Source organism: Mytilus galloprovincialis, chromosome 3 (assembly GCF_965363235.1).
Source record: "Mytilus galloprovincialis chromosome 3, xbMytGall1.hap1.1, whole genome shotgun sequence".
NCBI lineage: Eukaryota > Metazoa > Mollusca > Bivalvia > Mytilida > Mytilidae > Mytilus > Mytilus galloprovincialis.
The window spans coordinates 32439290-32462366 of NC_134840.1; the positions used below are offsets into that span (position 1 = coordinate 32439290).

The 23077-nt window shown below is 31.6% G+C and overlaps 1 protein-coding gene across 2 annotated transcripts in view; it reads right to left on the reverse strand.

Annotated features, from left to right (window-relative positions):
• Positions 1 to 733: 733 nt before the first annotated feature.
• Positions 734 to 23077, reverse strand: part of LOC143067733 (sodium-coupled monocarboxylate transporter 1-like) — a 44409-nt gene continuing 22065 nt past the window's right edge. For both annotated transcript variants that reach the window (XM_076241220.1, XM_076241219.1), the window contains exons 2-17: positions 16312 to 16659; positions 15797 to 15865; positions 15492 to 15543; positions 14737 to 14804; positions 11945 to 12025; positions 10683 to 10756; positions 10327 to 10464; positions 9294 to 9429; positions 8723 to 8811; positions 7228 to 7340; positions 6311 to 6381; positions 5785 to 5871; positions 5039 to 5265; positions 3480 to 3580; positions 1901 to 2019; positions 734 to 1141 (exon numbers count right to left, since the gene is read on the reverse strand). In XM_076241220.1, coding sequence (XP_076097335.1) covers positions 989 to 1141; positions 1901 to 2019; positions 3480 to 3580; positions 5039 to 5265; positions 5785 to 5871; positions 6311 to 6381; positions 7228 to 7340; positions 8723 to 8811; positions 9294 to 9429; positions 10327 to 10464; positions 10683 to 10756; positions 11945 to 12025; positions 14737 to 14804; positions 15492 to 15543; positions 15797 to 15865; positions 16312 to 16653 — 1920 coding nt within the window. In that variant the 5' untranslated portion in view covers positions 16654 to 16659 and the 3' untranslated portion in view covers positions 734 to 988. The remainder of the gene's footprint in view (positions 1142 to 1900; positions 2020 to 3479; positions 3581 to 5038; positions 5266 to 5784; positions 5872 to 6310; positions 6382 to 7227; positions 7341 to 8722; positions 8812 to 9293; positions 9430 to 10326; positions 10465 to 10682; positions 10757 to 11944; positions 12026 to 14736; positions 14805 to 15491; positions 15544 to 15796; positions 15866 to 16311; positions 16660 to 23077) is intronic.

Consider the following 23077-nt stretch of genomic DNA (forward strand, 5'->3'; position numbering starts at 1 on the left):
CCTCGGTTTTAGTTTATAAAACAGATTTATTTTCTCTCAATCGATTAATGACTTTTGAACAGCGGTATACTTTTGTCGCTTTTAATAAGGTAAAGTGATAAAATAGTAAAAATAATCACAGTCTTGATATATGCTTGTTATGTCTCTTCTCCATATTTTGATTAGTTTTATATCATGAGTAACGCTGATAAAGACAACATTATTATATAATTCAAAGAAACCATATCAACAATTATGAAGGAATTCAAAGTCGAACTAATCTTACGTTAAAATAATAATTGTATGGATTTTGTATTTATAACAAGATTAATGGTTGGCATCAATATCATGCAAATTGATTGAAAAAACTACTTGGTATTTTTTAAAAACTATTTTAAAAACAAGAATGTGTCCCCAGTACACGGATGCCCCATCCGCACTTTCATTTTCTATGTTCAGTGGACCGTGAAAATAGGGCAAAATCTCTAATTTAACATTTAAATTAGAAAGAGCATATCATAGGGAACATGTGTACTTCAAGTTGATTGGACTTCAACTTCATCAAAAATTACCTCGACCAAAAACTGTAAGCAAAACTTTAACCTGAAGCGGGACGAACGGACGAACGAACGGATGGACGAACAGACCAGCAAACATAATGCCCATAAATAGGGCATAAAAACGTATAACTATATTGCAAAGAATTTTTATGTCCCTTTCAAATTTTTGAACAAAATAAGAACAGTACAATATATAGTTATAAAGGTTGTAAAACTTTTATTTGTTTGTTTTTGGATTAAAAAATTAACCCATTTCATTATGCGTGATTAAATGAAAAGTTGACACAGACATTTTGTTCATGCATTACAAAACCACACACGTACACACATACATACAAAACTACTCTATCGAATTAAATGTATATTATGCACTAATGTGTATTTAAAATAACTGAACTTATGAGAAGAACCATGGGTTTACGATAAGACTGAACTGGTATAAATCAAACTTAAATGATTGTTTTTTCTTCATCCGTAAGAAATTTTCCTTCCTTTTGAAATGACAAAAGTTCTATTTTTGTAGATTCATTCTTTTTTCCAAGATTATTCAGTGTAGCAACGTCTGTTTCGTCTTTACCATACTTTTCCAACATTATTTCTCTCTGCAATCGAATGCAAATACTAATATTAAAGTTAAACGTCATGTTTTCATATAAATATGTTCAGCTCTCGCGGTGCGAAGTGCAAGTTGATCTATTCAAATGAATTTGAGACAGTCACAGGTCAATATTTATATTTAATTTGATTATATCAAGCAAGCTTTGTAATATGATCAAAACTTATACTGTGTCTTAAGATCAGTACATCATATTATGTAATTGTCCATGCTTAACTGGTTTCGAACATAAAGCTCATGGCGAGTTAAGTTATTCAGCATCCATGCTTTTGATTTGTTCGTGGTTTGAGCATTTCTGGTGAAGGTAAATCCAGAAATATTATTCGCTGATAAATCGTTTTGGATTTCCTCCCATGGATTTTTTATTATCATTTCTTTTTGGATATCCTTTGCTATAGTTTTCCCTTTTGTGATAAATTTTCCCTTTTGGATATGTGTGTTTGTGTTTAATACCATTTACGATGGATATTGACTCGACAAAAATTGTTAATCCGTCATTTACCGGAGCAGTTTGTGTAGGACAACTGGATCAGTCATTGGATATATATTGCGACTTGTGAACCACTTTCGACTTAATGCGATGATCCACATTTAGCAGATTATCACTGGAGTTTCAATTTCTATACACCAATGCAGAAAATGTAAACGTTTAAACATTAAAATTTGAATGAACTTTACAAGTTTAAGGTGGAAACAAGTTGTTGCCAAGAACTTCATGTACGACTTTCATCTTAGATAATCTTACCTTATCAAATGTTACTCCAAAATAAAGTCTTTTCCTAATTCGTTTTGGGATACAAGGAAAGAATTGGTCAAAAAACGGTAAAACAAATCTCACATCTACAGAATCAGACGAGGGTACACCTTTAAAAAATAAATAATAAATAAATACAAAACTTTTATGTATTTCGCTAAATGTTCCATTTCAACTTTCAAAATCGCTAACAAAAGTTACTGATATGCATGCAACAATTCACTACTTAAGTCTTAACTGTTCTGTTTTTGTCTTGTCAAATGTAAATTTAATGAGTTCCAATAAATGTATCTTGAAACTTATATATTTATCTGTTCACACTTGTGGTCTTCTTCGTCTCTTGTTTTCTATTTATCTTATATAAATGGTAGGATTTTAGGTACCATTGATTTTTCTAAACAAAAGGTTTACACATAAAATAAGCATTAATTTTAATGTGAGCAGTATTTTCTTACCATAAAAGTCGGTCTTTCCTTCCGTAAATGGTAATCTTAGAGCATTGTTGTAAAAACTTACTTGTCTTAAAATTTATTTTACATTAAACCCATTGCAAGATTTTTTTTTTAGATAATACCACAATGGCACATTTTAGGATGTACTTACGTGTGGTTTTGGAATTCGTGTAAAATTTTCGGACTCCTTGGTGTTTTTCCATACAAAACAAGGTAAAATATTTTGCCCCATAACACCAATTATTTTTTTCATATAAGACTAAATAGCTCATGAAAGGTCATTTACCAAAATTTTAGAAGATTGTTAATTTTCTTTCTTTTTTTTGGGACACAAATAATAACAATGCAAACATAAGGTAAAAGTCCGAGTCAGCCTTTTCCCGCCATATTTTAAATCTTAAATAGCTCGAAAAGGAGGTCCATGACCTATCAATATTTTTAAAATTGAGAATGGAAATGGGGAATGTGCCAAAGAGACAACAACCCGACCATAGAGCAAACAACAGCAGAAGGTAACCAACAGGTCTTCAATGCAACGAGAAATTCTCGCACCCAGGGGCGTCCTTCAGCTGGCTCCTTATTTTCATTCTTAAAGAATGCTCTACCAGCTTATAGTATCAATTTTAAATTCTTGATTTATTAATTTTCAGCTAACCTCACCTAAGTACATCCTTAAGCAAAACTTTCCGATTTCACAATGAATCTACTAGTTTTCGGCAATTGATAATATTTCAAACCAGTACGTTTGTATTTTTTTGAAATGTGATTACTGTCAAATGAAATGGTTCGATTATCAATTGTTAAGCTGAAAATAACCGACTTTACGATGTAGCTCGTTTTTGTTATCTCTTTGTGTGGGTTCTTACTTTTTCACTCGGTGTTACGTGATTTGAACATCGGTGAACTACTGTCTTGAAAGTTTCTTCGACTAAAAGTTTTTTAATTGTTCCTTTGGTTTTTTTTTTAACTTTTAGAGTAGGTCATTGTATGGTGTTTAAATTCTTTTCCAGTTGTCTTCGTGCCCAGTTTTCATAAAGACGCACCTCCATCCTCTAATCATGCCCTGAAAGTCAAAAAGTCAAAAAGTCGAGAAAGAAAAATAAACTTTAAGTCATTACCTTCAATAAGGCTTACTATGATTCCAAAAAATATAGTAAATGCTTGTCCCAAAACATTTATCCATAGGTATGAAATAGAATAGTATTTATCTAAACCTTCCCTGAAATGGAAAAAGAATATTCCTGATTAAAATATTTGAACAGTTTACATTGTTTGGTTTTGAATGTACTAGTACTTTGTTTTTATTTTTAGTATCAATTGTATCCTGGTATATATAATGAGTTTATTTAGAAACACTTGTTTAACTTTATACAACTGTAAAAACATACGCTGCACATTAAAGGCAAACAAAAAAACAAAACTTGAAATCCGATACTAGTATTATTTTCTATATTCGCACATATAACTTCCCCAATATGATTTTGAAATAAATCTGTGTCTCAACTCATTAGCGAGCGACATGTTTATCGAATGTGTTTTTTTTTTGTGATTTTAAGATTGAAAATAAGTGTATTCTAGTGACGGGTGATGCCCGCAAAGCCGGAGTCACTTACTCTGTCGACGCAACGTGTCTTGTGCCTTTTAGAGTTCTCGCAATGCCACCAGTTTTTGTTTTACCTTGATAAGTCTCTTCCCTATTGATTAATGATAGAACGTCGATAAACTAATGTCGCCTGAATTTTAAATATATAGCAGGACCAGCTTTCGAAAAGAAAAAGAAAAACAACAATCCACTCGATATTCTTCTTAAGCCGTTTAAGAAACACGTGAAAAGATAATAATATGACCTTGTTTGCTCCTAACGACGAGGAAACTGTATGTATCAATACACACATATTACAAAACGACATAATATATTCTTTGCCTCTATCGATGAAAAACCGGTATATCTTAGTACACAAAAATCGTAGTTACTTAGAATAAAAGCACAACAATAAATTGCCGAACAGAAAAAAAATACGTATGACGTGCATGACACAACGTTTGCTTTTTCTAGAAAAAAAACCCAAATGGAATCATTTATAGGAAATGGTAATGCTCTGAAATATAAGCGAGGGAAGATAATGGAAAGCAGTATGAAATCAATACAGTATCTATTTCACCATGGAATACAGCACCAAAAATTACTATTTTCAAACATACTAAGAATAAAACCACAGCAGAGACAAAATTGTATTAGAAACCCACAAACTTGCCGCATAACTTTTTGGGATTCGAGCGTCACTGATGAGTATTTTGTAGACGAAACGCGCGTCTGGCGTATATACAAAATTTAGTCTTGGTATCTATGATGAGTTTATTTACCTCCAATCTATGACATTTCTTTGAGGTATTTATTGCAAGAACTAAATCAGTAATATGGCAGTTGTTATCAAATAGTCCGTTTATGTGTTTTTGCGTTTGTTTTCTGTTTAAGTTCATTGTTTATATAACATTGTTGTTCCTTTGTTTTCCTCTTATGGTTGATGAGTTTCCAACAGTTTTAGTCTGTATTCCGAATTTGCTTTCACTGAATTGATTTATGACTACTGAACAGCGGTATGCTAGTGTTTATGCCATTAATACTTGATAAAATTGATGTTTACGATATTTCATAGCTGTTTTTATTTACACTTACGGTTCTATTGACTCATCAGGAAGTGGATCTTCTGTTGTATAATATGAATATCCTACTGTGTAATTGGTAAAACCATTCACACTTATCATCGATGATGAGTTATTATAGCACTGATCTGTTGGTCCTGAAACAAGTGGTACTGCTCTACGAAGTGACTTTGACATTGCTTGTCCTAAGGTAAGCCAGAATACGAGAGCAACACTCATCAACGTACCAATAATAGCACTCTACAAATGTAATCAAACTAATAGATCACTCAGAATTACTTTTGACGATGGTTGATTCCATCAATCATGTTTTCAACAATATGAATGAATTTAGATATTGGGAATATGTAAGACGTCTAAATATATTTATTCAAATTAAATGCTACATTAAAATTAGAACACAAAATTCTATACATTTTCATACAATTTAACACAAAGTATATGACTCGATTGAATCCAAACGAGACTTATTTGTTAGTATTGACAGATGTCCGATTGAAACCAATTGATATTAATTCAATCACCATGTGCGTTTACTTTATAACAATACAATGACAAGAATATCAACTTTAGTATATTCTACATGCATTGTTCGAAGTTTCAAAGAAAAAGAAGCAAGATGCGAAATGTTTTGTATGACGACACCATGTTATGTACATCAATGATCATTTGTCGGTCGTAGGTAAAATATGACTAAACATAACAAAACTTTAACGAATACAATAAAGTAGATTACATTATTCAATTTGCTCAACTCACCCTTTTGGTTCCCCACGGATAAAAAGCAGAAAACAAAAACAGTCCAGTAATTGGCCCACTGATAGCTGATGTAAAACTAGTGCTTATCTGCATTGTATAAAAAATGTTCAATTACAGCAAGATACTTATACGAAAAGTTCTCCAAATAAAGATTTGAATTTGTGTAAATGCATAAAAACAGTTAATAATATATACAATGTTTTTGTTTACATAATGCTATTTCATATAATTTTATGGTTAATACCCATTTGTGATCTTTGTTTGTCTTTTTCATTTTTTAGCCATGGCGTTGTCAGTTTGTTTTAGATTTATGAGTTTGACTGTCCCTTTGGTATCTTTCGTCCCTCTTTTAAAATAATCGAATACATGTATACATACTAATACATAAGTTAAAAACAATGAAGAAACAACAATAATGTCGTCAAGGTTTATTCATTGGAGATTTGACATGTACCTATCTCTGAATTATGCTTTCAAAATTCAAAACAAAATGTGCATGATATACTTTAAAAACAAGTCTATGTACCTGAGAAATGATTCCTTTGACATTCTTTAAAAAGTATGTAAGACCAACACCAAGTGCTCCAAAGAAAACCACTGTAATTTATGGAAAAAAAGATAAACAAATATGCACAAAGTAATGAAAACCTATATTAAAAATAGATATTACAAAGTGGAAATTAAAAAAACAAAAACAATATTCATATAATCGTGCAAAATATTTTTTTTGTTTCTTTTCATAATAATGATAAGAAGTGAAATATTTCAGTTAAGAAAACGGAAATATTGGTTGGAAGCTCGGAATCTGTAAAATACTCCTGTTGTTATACCAATGAAATACTAATTATTAATATTATATTATACATAAACTTCAATAAAGATAAGGACTATGCATATCTTTAACTTCAAAAAGGTACAACCATGGGCATGCATGATATGTGACATATATACTTGTATAAATTATAAAACGTAATGCCCTTGTTGATTTGATTAATGATTAGTCTTTTTAAAATGATACAGAAATACAAAATTACTAACAATTGAAGAATAAGGGATGAAATGATTTTCAAATACATGAACTGATCTCCAAACTTTTTAAATATTGTTTCTGTATATATTGATTAACTTATCTCTTTGCTGTCGTTTTAACTAAACAAGGTGCTGTTAGAACCCTGTTTATTCTCAATATGTAGTTCACTGTCTTTACAGGAAAAAGTGTTTCAAGTTGATGCAGAAACATGTGAGAAAATGATATAAAAAGAACGTTCATTATAGAGCATTAACATTTACACCTCGAAAAGTCCAAAGTTAGGGAAACTTAGATCACTGTGTTCAACTAAGTGAATATCAAAGTCTATATGTTGTTTGCATGACAAATATAAGCGCTTACCAAAGGCCTGTTTATTACTATTCAATATACCTTGAGAACATAGCATTGCTTACCTGAAATCTTGGCAATGATTGTAGCTTTGTGATCAGATATATTTCTAAAAATTTGTCGTATAATGTCTTCTTCTGCCATTGCAGCACTACTGTTCAATAACGATGACAAGGTACTATGGAAGGAAATATAATTAAAATAGATTGAAAAAACAAATGGCTTATTTATGTCTATATTTTGTTAAATTCAATCCCACGATCGTATTCTAGCAGATGTAAAACAGAGGCGTCCGAGAATGCATCTTCACAGCACTTAAAACATTTACTAACGTAAGTATACTTATAATGTACATTCATTGATAACGTTTTGATAAAACTTTGGAAAATCGTTTCTGTTTTTATCCAGTAAAAATTAATAATCTTCACATGATCGTAAAGGAGCCATTCTATACAATGTTTAGAAACAGTTTTAATTTCATAACTTCACACTCGGTTATGTATTTTCATGTGATATAGCTAATCAGCGTATTTAATAGTAGTAACACGAAGAAGGCACATGTGGAGCAACATATGTTTACCCTTCCAGATCTTCTGAGATCTCCCTATGTTTTTGGAGGGTTCGTGTTGACCAGTCTTTGGTTTTCTATGTTGTGTTTTGTGTACTATTGTTTGTCTTTTTCTCGTGGTATTGTTAGCTTTTTTTCGACTAAAGGGTTCGAATATTCCTTTTTTTGTTTAACCTTTTGTCTTTTTTTTTAAATATTTGTCATGACTGAAAGCTTCCCACAATTCAGATACATAACATTATCTTACCCCTCATACATTTCTAGGAAGATGATTGGTAAAAAGCAACTGCGGGGAGACCGTGAATATTCCATATTGGGTTTGTAGGCGGGGCTTATTTCAATACACGGTTAGTAGTGGTATTTTGTCAAGAAATTTTACGTATCCTGAGCATTTTTTACTTGAAAAGAAAACAATATCATTATCGAAACTATTTGTCGCTATCATTAATTAGGTGGCTCAACCGGAGGGACAATTGCAAAATGGCAGTTAATTGTTTCTGCCTATTGCATATATTTTGTTATGTTAAGTGTTGATCAAAATAAATTTAAAAAATCAACCTTGATAAAATGATAAAAAAAAATGGAAAAAGGTGGCAAAATCTTAAAACTAAAAACCCTCACCTATGGAAGTATCTTTTTATAAGCTCTTTTGCATAGCGCGTAACGTTTATACAGCTTTCAAATGTTTCGATTGAACGCTCCTAACGATGGCTTATCCACGAAAGCGACTTGGTAGAATGAAATTTGTCAAGTGTTTATTTCAGTTACTAGCACTGGGTCGATACCCATACTTGAAATCTGTTAGTCACTGTAACAAACATTTAATAAATAGGGAATTTGTCCATGGGACACAGATGATGCCCCGCTTGCATATCATACAAAGTTATATAACTGATGAACGGTCAAAGTGACGTCACCAAAATTCTAACTTGATCTATGTTTTGTGGTAATAAGCATTGTGTATAAGTTTCATAACAATATTAAGCCTTTACCTCAAAGATGCACTGAAAACTGCTGCCATAAATAATCCAGCCATTCCAGGTGTGTTTCTAAAGATATGAAATACCATGTACGGCATAATCTAAACAAAAAGAAATAATCGATGATAATTTTTTTTTAATTGTTCTTATCTTTTAAAGAAAATAAAACAATTTGGCATTACATTACATTTTAGCATTTAGTGATGTAATTGTAACTTGCAGGTAAAGGATTATTTTTCTGGTTGTAAAAAAAAAATCTAGTAGTAAGGATGAAATTATTAATGTTTGATAACACTGTTTGGGCAAACTGACTAAATATGTTTCGTATACGTCTATTAGACATCAAACAAGCAATTAAAATAAAATATGAAATAAAACAAGTCATGAATTGATCTACATAGTCCTTTAACAATAAAAAAAAGTATGCATATATCATACGTCTTTGTGTTCAATATAAATTAGGTTTCTGCAATAGAACTTTCCTCGATCTAGTAGTACGGCTTTTAATTTCATTCCAGTATATATCTAAACAAGGTGCTACAAAAAATGCAAGAAGACAAAGTAAAAAATAAAATCGAGTTACCTGATCTGCTTTCTTAATGTCCCCAGAGGCAATAGGATCGCATCCCTGAGTGGTGAAGTATGCATATGCTACAAGCCCTTCGGCACATGCTAGTGATAACGTAAAAAGAAATGCAGGTCCTGATACGAACAGCATTCTGCAAAAAAAATAATATTATGCATTAAATAAAAACTTATATTACATGAACTTTATGAGAAGCATATTACTAGTCAAAATTTATCTTTAATTCAGTTGGAAACTATCAAACAAACACCAAATCCTGTTCTGCTTTAAAAGTTTAACAGCATTCATAAGTGTAAATAAGAGGCTACAGTAGTTTTTTATGTTCAAGTCTCATAAATCCAACCTTAAACAAACTAAGGTGAAAAACTAAGACATACTAAGACTGAAAAACTATAACAAACTAAGAGCGAAAAGGTAAAACAAATTAAGAGTGGGAAAAATAAAACAAACTAAAAGTGAAAAACTAAAACAAACTAAGAGTGAAAAAATAAAACACATGAACGATAAAATGTAAATCAGTAAATTATTTAGAAATACTAAAGGCAACATTAGTATACAGCTGTTTAAAGTCATAAATCAACTGAGAGAAAACAAATCCGGGTTACAAACTAAAACCGAAGGAAACACATTAACTACAATGTATATATAAGAGGGAAAAAAATAACAAAAACACTGATTCGGAAGCGCAACAAATACAAACCCCAACATACGGTACATAGAAACCAACTATTTGATAACGACTACCATATTACTGAATTGGAACAGGACATTTTACAAAAGAATGGTGGGTTGAGCCTGTTTTTATAGCTAGTCAAACCTTCTGCTTATATAACAATGTTGAAAAATGTCGCTAAAACGACAACATAATAGCAGTAAGTATATACATAAAAACAAAGGATGAGCAGATTGATGGCTACGTCGATTATAATATACCGCATCACCATTTTGGAGTTATATGTACCGTAACATTTAATTTATCAATTGTTGTTGTGACGCTCTAAAATATTGTTATTTGTATAGAGATACTTACTTGTTTGCATCCTTTTGTTTCTCTAACGCACATATTCGCTGAACTGTTGGCTGTGAGAAAGTCATGTTTATCAAACGTATTGCTGATCCTATTACTAATCCCCAAAATGTATGACGAACTGTTGGGTCCAAGTCAAAACTGAAAGAATGCAATGATTATTGATATACACTCTTTCGAAACAAAGTACATAACAGCTATCCTTATATGCTTTCTAAACACGAGAAAGATACATACATCACAAGGAAAAAAACTATGATGGCTTAAAATAACAATTTCAAAAAATTTCCGTTTCTGTGGAGTAGGACAAAAGGGTTGTGGCGTCCATCTTACTAAAATATAATATAAAACATACTTACTCAAAAAAGTTCATTCTTCCTGTTCGCGATGAAATATCAACTACCTCTCTAGGTCCACCAGCGTCATATGTTCCCTTTAAAAATGAAATAATGTCCGAGTTATATGTATAAGAACATATTCAAACAAATACATGCTAGAACTCATTTCACTAAGGCGGTTAGCATAAATCATTCACTCTACCAATTATAATACACACCCAACTAATGAGAATACACTTGATAATTAAAATTGTTTTTGATCTTTACCAGTTTTGTTATGGCTATTTGTCTGCACTAGCAGCTGCATTTGTGTTAGGAATTATATGATTGTTGATGTGTACATGCTCGTAGCTCATTTACTGTTCCTGGACATTGACTTATCAGTTTAGACAAAATGTGTACACTGTCCCTGTGTGTGATGCTGTTTGTCGCCCCACGAAGTATAAAATTTAATAGTTGCATATGAATAGTGACAGTCAACATATTATTGTAGCATATATATTTACAGAGCGGAGTTTGTGTTCTTATGAACAAATCTGTCTATATGTTGTCAGCATTTACATGTTGATATGAATTATCATGGACATTGTCATAATTACTAATAAATAGTTGACCAAACCTCGAATTTTATGAAATGCTGGTTTCTATGATGAGTTTATTTGAACAGCGTATAACATTTACGCTATCAACAATACAGACGAAAATCTGAATGAGTAACAAGGTTTGCAATGGAAGCTCTGAATTTTAACATTCACGTGTATAGTTAGGCATTGCACTACTACTGTGGTACGTTGTGGTAGTTTAATTCAGACATTGGCACCTCTTTAGTTGAAAACTGCAGAACAAATGAACAATTGTATACCTTCAACATCATAGGGAGAAACAACTGGTCAAAATTGTCAACAACCAGGTATAAAAAAATATATTTTTGTTATCCCTATCTTGCGGTATAGATGTTGGGTGATTTTAGTTTTTTGCATAGTAAACAAGTTTTTACACTTGTAACTTTTAAATGGTTTGGACTATTTTACTTGGTTTTAGTTGAAATATGTTTTTGGCTATATCTTTATATTATAGACTGCATGGAACCAAAACACCAAAAGGTATAACGTCATAGGGTATAGTTCCATCTGGACACACGATGATTCATTGAATATATAATCCCTTAAATCCATATTTTGCATATATTCCACAATGATAACTATAATGATTTAAAATCAAGCTTTTGTTATTATTTTAACGAAAAATTATCAGTAAGAAAAGAAAGAAACAATAATACATACCTTAATTAATACTGCAAAAACCCCAGTAAACATAATAAAGCACTGGAAAACATCTGTCCATATCACAGCCTTTAATCCTCCCTACAATAGTGTATGCAAAACATTTAAAAAAAATGTCACTGTATAAAAATAAATCTCAACCACTTTTTTTGTGACACATTTATAAATAAAGGCAACAGTAGTATACGGCTGTTCAAAACTCATAAATCTATGGACAAAAAACAAAATCGGGGTAACAAACTAAAACTGAGGGAACCGCATTAAATATTAGAATATTAAAAACATCAATTCAATATTTCCTCAAACAGTTTGAGATCATCCTTTAAAAAAAGACAACTTATCCGTAATGTTCTATTCTTGTAGGACCAAGTGTCATAATGAGGTGTTGTGAAATATTAAATACCGGAAAACAACCTTATAAGTAATCTTCAAATAACCATAGCAAATCTGTATACAAAACATCAGCTTCATAATTACAGCAACGCATTGTGTGGACGAAACTCCTGGCTTATCTTAACATTGAACTTAACAGTAAGAAACCAATATTAGAAAAGTCAATAGCAACACTGGCATGTAATTTGGAAACTTAAGTGAACGATCTCATAATGATTTTTGGACATTATATTTCACCAATTAGGTTTATAGAAGCTTTTGATAAAGTTCATGATGCAAGACGACGAACAACGCGAGACAACTCATGAAAAAACTACAGATTGGTTTTACAGTTCAGGCGGTAAACTACTAGCTCGACTTTTAACATGTGTACGTATGTTTTGTTTTGGTTACGATGTTCAAGGCATTTTTGTGTTTGGTTTCTTCGTGTGAAATATTTTGAAGATGAATACCAAAAACAAAACCGTTGCCATGTTTGAATCGAGTTGGCAACAGATAAGTTTCGATGTTTAAAAATAGTAGGGATAACCATCATACGAAAGACTATACGTTAATACGTGAGAATACTGCACACTGAACTTATCTAAAATAATGTAGATTTGATTAAAGATCTTATTATCTGTCAATATGAAAAGTTTTTAAACCGTTTTTCGCCACTGTATGTTGTGAGGTTAAAAAATCATGGTTTATTTTAAAAGTTGGACTATTATTAAAATAAGACATAAATATTTTTATAAAATTGCATTAATCCTTACAAGACTTACATAATAAGATATTCAACTTGGAAGCGAGTTTCCCTTAGAGAAATGAAACTCTTTTAACTAAAGAGCTCTTTAAAAAAGAGTGAGATGATGGTTTACTCTCAATGGAGGTCGCAATCCTTTGTTAATGATCGCAATCCTTTGTAGATAATTGCAACCACATTTTACAATAAAACCTCATCTGACTACTTTTAACTACATTTGTCCCTTCATATACCCTATTGATATTGTTCCTTTTTCAAAACTAATGCTTTTATATCCGCAACGGTTGAAAAAGTATTTGCAAATGTAAACATTAAAAGATTCGAGTGTGGAAGAAGGGAACAACATAATGAGTGTATTCGCATTTTATGATATAAATCTAAAACAATGACTAACAAAGTGATGGTATCTAATTATTCTTATTCTATCCTTTTTTTTGTAAAATTTTATTAATTCAAATAAGACGTCACTTTGAGTGTCAATCAATTCGGCAAACTCGGCTGTGCCTTTTTATGTGCTGGTTTAGGTTGTTTTATGTTTCTTTGGTGTTATAATGTATATCTATTATATAGTCATTTTTATAAATTTACTATTTGCAAAAATATGAATTATTCTAAATACTAAGGATGTTCTTATCCTAGGCAGATAACCTTAGCTGTATTAAGCACAACTTTTTGGGACTTTTGGTCCTCAATGCTCTTCAACTTTGTACTTGTTTTGGCTTTCGAACTTTTTTGATCTGAGCGTCACTGATAAGTCTTGTGTAGACGAAACGCGCGTCTGGCGTATTCTAAAAATTGTAAACCTGATACCTTTTGATTATTGCGTGTTTCTCTGTCTTATATGTTCTCCCATTTATTTATATTGTAGTCCTGTCATGTAATGTTGTCCTTTTAATGTTATATTTAACATTGCCATAAAAGCGGGAGGTTTGGCAAGCCACAAAATCAGGTTCAACCCACCATTTTTTTCTTAAAATGTCCTGTACCAAGTCAGGAAATGGCCATTGTTATATTACAGTTCGTTTATGTGTGTGTTACATTTTAGTGTTGTGTTTCTGTTGTGTCGTAGTTCTTCTCTTATATTTGATATGTTTATCTTAGTTTAAGTTTGTAATCCGGATTTTTTTTTTTTCTCAATCGATTGATGAATTTCGAACAGCGGTATACAACTCTTGCCTTTATTTGTTTAGGGAGTATAAATGTTCTAGAATGTTTCTATCCTATTTTTGAAGAAAGTAAAATCACAAAAATACTGAACTCCGAAGAAAATTCAAAAAGGAAAGTCCTTAATCAAATGGCAAAATCAAAACCTCGAATACATCAAACGACAAGTTTTTGTTTAGATTATTTTAGTACTAAATGTTCTTAAACTTAATGATTAGGTTTCATAATTTAGTGTGTCACTACAATGCATAATTTATTTATTCATCATCATACATTAATCCGATTTGCAAAATTCAAAAGCTTTTGCAAAGACTATGATGTTTCTGTAAAGTTTTGAATTCAATAGCGTGTGAAATAACAAAAAGAGAAAAAGAAATTAACACAAAAATACGAAAAAGTCTACTTAGTCCTACACACCTCGAATCATTTTATTTTTATGTTTAATATGTTTTCTCTCTCACTGACGAAGATTCATTTATATAACACTTACAATAGCTGTGTACAATACAGATGCTGTCGATATACAGAGTACAGATGCCCAAAGTGGAAAGTCAGTAACTGAAAAAAAAAAGCATCTTTAAGAAATTTATTTTGTTGTTGATCTTGTTATTGAAGACTTTAACATGAAGACTTAAGTATTGGTACTAAAAACAAAATATTGCACACCTTTTGCATTATTACTCTTTCTTAATTCGTAATAACAATAGATTGTTTTAAGTGTGAAAGTAGAATGACCCCTCCTTCCCATAAAAAAAAGAAATGAAAAAAAAACTCAAATAAACTAACCCATTTCACATGCATAAAGAAAAGTCAGGATTTGACATATGCATAAAGTAATCTTTGCAAGTACTAAACTATTATATAACCTCCTCCCTCATACAAAACATGCATTGTCATTCAGATGCTGAATACACGATCGAAATGTATCATAATATTTGTGTTGCTTTAAAAATTAAATAAAAATGTCTATCAGATTCAGAAACATGAAGGTAGTAGATTTCCACTTGAATCTGTACTGAGTCTGTTTTTATTTTTACCATTTCTTACTGATATTGTTTATACATGTTATACTGTTTTAATGCCATTTTCAGCAAATTTGAAATAAAATTGCTGCTTATCTATTTTTTTAAGAGGAAGCCAGATAATCATAGAACCTGTCGTAAAATTGAACTTTACCGTTACTTTTAAAATTACTCAAAATTACAGATTTCTTCAAAAAATTAAATGAATACTAGAAAGATTTACCTGCTTCGATGGCTAACCCAGGACCATACAATACAAATGCCATATAAACTACCTGCAATGAAATTCAACTGAGTTCATTTTTATTTATCTTCCCTGAAAGTTTATTAGAATGGTAGCTACATGTGTAGTAATCCTGTTTGGTCAATCACATATTAAAGAAAACTTTCTTATTTGCATTAAAAAAAATCAGAAATAAATGAGATTGTAATATAAAAATTAGTTTTCTAAGCAATGCTCGTACTTCGACCAATAAATAACATGTTGTTATACAATGAATTACTATGATAAATTGATTGACTACTTACATTGGATAGCATTCCTAATAGTGTACCCAGTATTCTTACTGCTTTGCTTTTGTATCTTAATTCTAAATACTGAAAATAAATGAAACCATTTCACGTATTATGTGGGTATCCTTTACTTCATTTAACGTTTTAATAATTGTAGCGCCAGTTGTTTTTTATAGAACAATGAACTGAACAATAATTTATGTAGATGTATAGATTGATTGCTTGTTGGTTGCTTAACGTCCAGTGGTAAATATGTCATGCATGTTCAAGACGATAAATGTATTGATATAGCTTTAATATTTTTAGACTTTCCGGGTTTCTGCTTCATTGATGTGGTCATTGTATCTCCTTTTATTCATAACAGTCATGTGAAAGATTCTGTATTATTCAATACACTAATAGTATATAGAAGAAACAAACTTTTTCGTACAATATCGCTAATTTTTTTATGAAGTAAGATTTCAATTAAAAATTATAGCAAGTATTTGTGTTGATTTTAAAAATTATAAAATGTAATAGTAAATTGTTACCTCATATACACTTGTTATTTTTAATGGATGGATTAGAGGTACTACGATTCTAGTTCCTAAGAGCACAGCCAACAGGAAACCAAGACTACTCATTACAAACATGATTCCGTAGGTATATACTTCAGCTGGATAGGCTAACATCATGATGGATGATTCAAAGGACACAATCAATGATAAGGTCACAGGAATAATACTCATTTGTCTGTTCCCAACCAGATATTCAGATGTTGTTTTCTGCTTTCCTCCTGCCATAGCTTGAAAAATGCCAATGCCGATAGAAATGGCGACAGAAATAGCAAAGACAACATAATCAACAGCTACAAAGCCTACCCGTGTTTCCATTATATCCTACAATAAATAAAAACTTATTTAATCTAAGAAGAAGACTCTAACATCGCATATTAATCATTAGACATGACGATGACCGTACTGTGAACTCTAATTATAATAGTACTTCCTTGAATCCACGTGACTTGCACTTTTATTAGTAGATACTTGTCTCATTAACAATCATGTCACATCTATTTATTTTTAATATCAGATATTTTAAAGGTACACATTTTGAACGTGTTTGTTGTATACGGATATTCTGCATGTATACATGTTACCCATATGTTCTATATATAGCAATTGCAGGGTTGAGCCATTTTCATGAACTACAGAAGCTGTAAAAGGTGCACCTATTATTACCTGTTGGCGTTTTTGGAGTATTTTCTGGAAAACAGGAATGATTGACTAATCATGTGACGGACGATGGGCGACGGACACCAAGTGATAAGCAATGCTCACATGAGCAACAAATGTAGTTACGTCAATTTTTAGCGAAAAACAATAACCCATACGATTTTAGCTTGTCATTCAAGAAGAAAATAACTTCGTAGAGATTCGAACATTCAGATATAATTGAAGTTATAGACACAAGGGCATTTTTAAATGCACTAAATTCTAGGGATGATAAAGTTAAAGAAAGCATTAAAATAACGAAGACAACACTCAACATTTTATGAGTCCAAAACAGCTGGATAAACCTTCATAAGAACGCTAAACACGGAATATTTGATAGCAAATGATACACAAGAACCAAAAACGTCGAAGAGCTTTATTTCCATTAAGGACCTAAAATAAAAGCAAAATTTATCTAAGTCAACTTTGTCTGAGGGAGATGCAACCATTCTTTATATAGAATTTCTATATTGATCAACGGACAAATTTCAGAAAAGTTTTGTTAAAAATCATGTCAGTACACAATTCCTTCTAAGCAGCGGTATCGGCCCAGTGCTGCAAAAAAAAAACGACAACAAAAGAACAGAACTACCTGTACATTCATGCTTTCTGAATTTCCTTTCACCAGAAACACTCAAAGCCGAATATTCAAAGGCCGAGGAGATACATAAAAGACGGATGGTAGGAAATTTCCGGAGTGCCTGTTTGTATATTATTTATGAAATAATAATTATGAATTTATCCTTCGGCGAAAAGAAAAATGAAAAAATCCAGCTTCCAACGTAATGTAGAGTCAGAGTTTTTTCAAAGGGTTATGATTCCTTGAACAGTGTGTTGACGCACAAATATTTAAAGAATATTTTTTTGTAATTTTGCATAAGATTTATGATAAAGTTTTTGTTGTTGAATAAGGGTGAATTAGATTACTAGCATTGTGAAAACTAAATATATATAGTATCTGCATGTCATCCGATCAGTACATGTATATGCAGTGCGAGATGCAGTGAAATGTTCTAGCTTACTATTTTTTATTACAGCATATTAAAGTTTAACCCTTTTCAATAGTTTTTCTGTATATATATTTTTTTGTTCAGTTTTGTATTTGTAATTTGTAAACGTCAGATGGTACATGTAGCATGCCTATATTGAAATTTACACCAATTAATTTATTAAATTTGCCCCCTGCCCCTGTGATCTAAACAAATTCAAGGTCGCACGATTTGAATATGGTTCTATATAATCTTGACCCGAATGTTTTGTTTATCATTCGACATAATTTTGTAAATGATATATGTACGAGTGCGATTAATTATAAAAGTCTGCATCATTCTCTGTAGCTCTGTAGTAAGTATATATGTGTAAACAATCATCACTTGTACAACATGTCAACATTGTAAACTTCTTTAAAATGCTTTATAATATTATGTTACACAGAATGAACCCAACCAATGAGCCATAAAAAATAAGACATAAATTATTCGTTTAAACACGAATACATTATCCTCATCTACAACGTTTGTCATTCATTTATGATAACGCTGTATTGAAGTGTATTGGATGTTTCTTAATTCACATGTGTTAGACCACTGATCGAGATTAAAAAGGGAGAGTGTTGAGATTCGAAAAGAAGTTGTTTTCCATTTCTGGAAGTAGTTTATTTTTCCAGAACCAAACCATGTTAGGGTACGACCATAACTCGGGTATTCATTTTTTTTTATCATTGTCAGATTAACAGTTGTCTTGTATACATTATATTTTAATGCTTCATTGGTATGAAAATAAAATTAAGAAATGTAAAAACTCATAATCAACCTTTCAACGTTAAATGATCGTTCCCTACGAAATAAAGAAACCAAATTGCGCTGATACTGTTTTCTCTTTAAATATATATGTTTCTGTTTCTTTGTTCGTATACCATGTATATTTATTTGCAAAATACAATTATTTCCCCCATAACTATATCAAGTAAAAGTTACTTCAAGGTTAAATCATTAAGGAACGATTTATGGAATCTTGACTTGAAAATATCTATAAGCAATGTTAAACTAAATTTTTTAATAAATAAAATACAATACATTTTATTATGGTAGGTCGACTCATCATCCTTTTCACAACGTAGCTGAAAATAATTATTTCATCATAAATTTATTTCCTTTTTGATTTATATACTGCCATTTTTACTACCGTTGGATTACCACTTTTGTTTTGTATAAAATAGTATCAACGACTACGATCAGCGGAATTGGTAAATAAGTCCAAAAAAAACAGGGGCATAGGAACATATATATGGAAAATACAAAGACAATCCATCAGACATCACACACACACAGAAGTTACAAAACAAAGGATAGAACTTACAAATCATAGTTTGTGTTCTTTAAGATATTATTCATAAAGTGGAAATAAAAATACATTCTAGTGTGGTGCGAATACACTGAAGTATGTATAGATGAGTTCATCAGACAGGTTTATAGCGACCCAGTATTATCTCAACAACATTGAAATATAACTGACTGTATCTTCAAACAGTTATGCATTTATAACCAAGAAGCACTCATACCTGTTAATTACAAACAACAAACAAGGAGAATCACAAGGGTCAATAAACTTACATATCGCATTAACCCACATAGACATGTTCCGTTTATATAAACCGAAAATATTTTAGAAGCATTTTAAAAGGTATTTTCTACAATTTTGAGACAAAAAATCTTAAGAAAATTTGGTTTTGTGTCTTTTTCAAACATTAATTTAAGTGTACTATTGAAATGATATAGCCGCTATAGTAGTCAGTTTAGTTCAATTTTGTCAAGATAAGCTCAAACAATGCAGACGAATTATAATAATGAATTGCAAGTCAATAATTCAACCCAATTTGAATCCGTATGCATTTGATGTGACCTTCAATTTAAGAACCTTTGTTGGGAATGGGTTGTGTATATGTTCAAAATGTACAGCAATTGAAGAAATGTCATCTGAAAAGATGAAACTAGGGAAGGCGACAGTAGGAAGATCGGTTTCGACCAGCAAACACATCAGTTTGATACAGGTTACTTATATAATCGTTCTTGAAAAACTGGTCATTATCGTGATATATGGACTGCCCACAGGACAGTGGTATTGACTAAGATAGTGATAATGACTGAGCCAAAGGCGATGTCATTATCGCTATCCGGTCAATACCACTGTCCTACGGGCAGTTCATGTATCACGATAATGACCAGTTTTTCAAGAACTATTATGTTTATTTCATTGAGAAAGCATGTTTTGGAAAATTCTCGTAACTTCAAAATGCCTAAAGCGAACTCGAGTAGTTGTACGATTTCTATGACAAAGAGTGAAGACCAGTCGTAGTAATACTGCCATTCATTTTAGTGCAATTTTTCAGTATATGAATATTAATCAAGTTATCTTTAATTTTATATTTAACGAAAACAACATATAATAAACAATTCAACAACTTAAATATAATATTAAAATCAGGAACATGTTTCATAAAAGGTAAATCTCTCTAAACAGAGAAACCACGCGCCACCGGTCATTAACAGAGAAATCACGCCCTAGCGGTCCTTATCAGACGGAAACCACGCCCCAACGGTCAATATCAGACGGAAACCACGCCCCAGCGGTCAATATCATGTAAAAGTTCGTTTACGACCGGTTTTCTGGTCCGTTTTTTCTGTTAATGACCGATGGAATTTATTACTGAAGAATAATGAATGCCATGTGACCCCTTTTTATCTAATAAGAGAATCTTATTCTCAACCGATATGAAATAAATGTGTTTATCTAAGAAATGAGATCATCGACCTTATACTGTTGCACGTGCTTTTTATTTGTATTTTATGTTAACCTGTTTTTTTTTTTATATTAATAGTTTTTTATGGGATAACATGCACATCGACCGTTTTTGTGAGTTATATCAATAGTTTACGAGTTGATGCTTTACTACGATTTAAGTGCTGTTTCCTTAAGATGTTTCATAATTTTGGCCAACATTCGGTGGATATTAATCTGGCAGCTGATGCTCCAATCTTCCCGGTAATTAGTCCCCTAGCGACGAAGTCGAAAGGGACCTTAGGTTTGCACTCCGTCTGTATGTCTGTCCATCCGTGAGTCCGGCAAATAAGTTTTCTACACTTTTTTTCGTCATGCTTGAAAATATGGATTTAATATTTGGTATATAGTTATATCATGATAAGTTATAAATAAAGTTTGAATTTTGTTACGGTCTGATGATTTAGTGCAGAGTTATGGTTCTTGGACTTAGCAAATTTACTAACATAGTCAGTTTTCCAAACTTTTTCCCCCATGCTGTAAGATATTAATTTGATTATTAGTATAAAGTTTGATCATGACAAGTTCTGGATCAAGTTTGAATTTTGTTCCGGTCGGATGATTTTGTGCAGAGTTATGTACCTTTGACTTAGAATATTCACTCAATTAATCACACTTTTTTAAGTTAGGCTTGAAGATTGACAAATTACAGATCATGATCGAATTTTTTCCCCGTCTGATGATTTTGTGCAGAGTTGTGGTCCTTGTTATATAATTTCCACAATGACTAGTTATAGATCAAGTAAGAATTTTGTTCCAGTACAATAACTTTTTAACCGGTAAGTTACTTTGTATCTATGCAATATTCGTAGAATGCTTATTTAATGTTGTAAAAATTTGGAATCCTCTTTGGGAAGCTATGAAGGGGTTGATGAATTTTCTTTCAAATAAATAAAAGCTGTTGAAAATCAAGGAAAATATCCTTTTCAAACGAAAATCGGTTCGCCTGAAACCTGGTTATATAAGGAAAAGATTGTTGCAATTAGAGGTCGGTCAATCGAAAATAAATCGTCGAGTTCTTGTAAACATCAGAAAACCAAAATGGGAATACTGATTTTCTTAGCATGCAATCAGACTATTACGGATACATAATGTAGCTTACAGCATGACGGGATGAATTCTGGAAAATTGTTTAGTTATTTATTTTATACTTACGTCTGTTCTCATGTATTTAAATACTTTAATTTGACAAATAGACTGACGTTGATTTATAATTACTCATTAAAGACGAATTATGCATTGACATTATGTTTTATTCATTTAAAAAAACGACACAAAGGTATTTCTACGTAGTATATTCATACTAATGTTATGTAATTGAAAGGGCATGTAGGAGAGCATTTTATATGATAAATTGATAATGAAATGCAGAGCATAATTTGACATCCTTTATTTGATGAAAGCAAAACGAACAAGAATGTGTCCTCAGTACACGAATGCCCCACTCGCACTATCATTTTCTATGTTCAGTGGACCGTGAAATTGGGGTAAAATCTCTAATTTGGCATTAAAATTAGAAAGATCATATCACAGGGAACAAGTATACCAAGTTTGAAGTCGATTGGACTTCAACTTCATCAAAAACTACCTCGACCAAAAACTTTAACCTGAAGCGGGACAGACGGACGAACGAACGAACGAACGGACGAACGAACGAACGAACGGACGCACAGACCAGAAAACATAATGCCCCTCTACTATCGTAGGTGGGGCATAAAAAGAAACAGCAATTATAAGTTATGGTTCCGACAACAGAAATGAAGTAAATATTAACCAAATATTTATTGATTGTTGTTAGCTTTACGTCCAGTATCAAATATTTCATGACCTTTCATGTTTGTTCAGGACGAGAACAAAATTTTAATTAACAATAAACAACAAATGGAAGTTTTTAATGACCTTGACTGGCTATACAGCCCTTGCACGGTCGGTAAACAATAAATACAATATGTTTGTCGTGTAATAGAAATCGATCAGTATGAATAAAGCCCTGATTGAATAAAGAGGAGGAAAATACCAAAGGAATAACGACTCAAAGACCAACAACAGTATACAATACACAACATAGAACATTGATCGACAAGAACACCATCTAAAACTGGGAGTTATCTTCGGTATTTCGGAATTGGTAGCAGATCCTGCTCCATATGAGACATGTTGTTAAGCTATATCAAATGATAATGCATCACATAAAAGCGTATAGGTA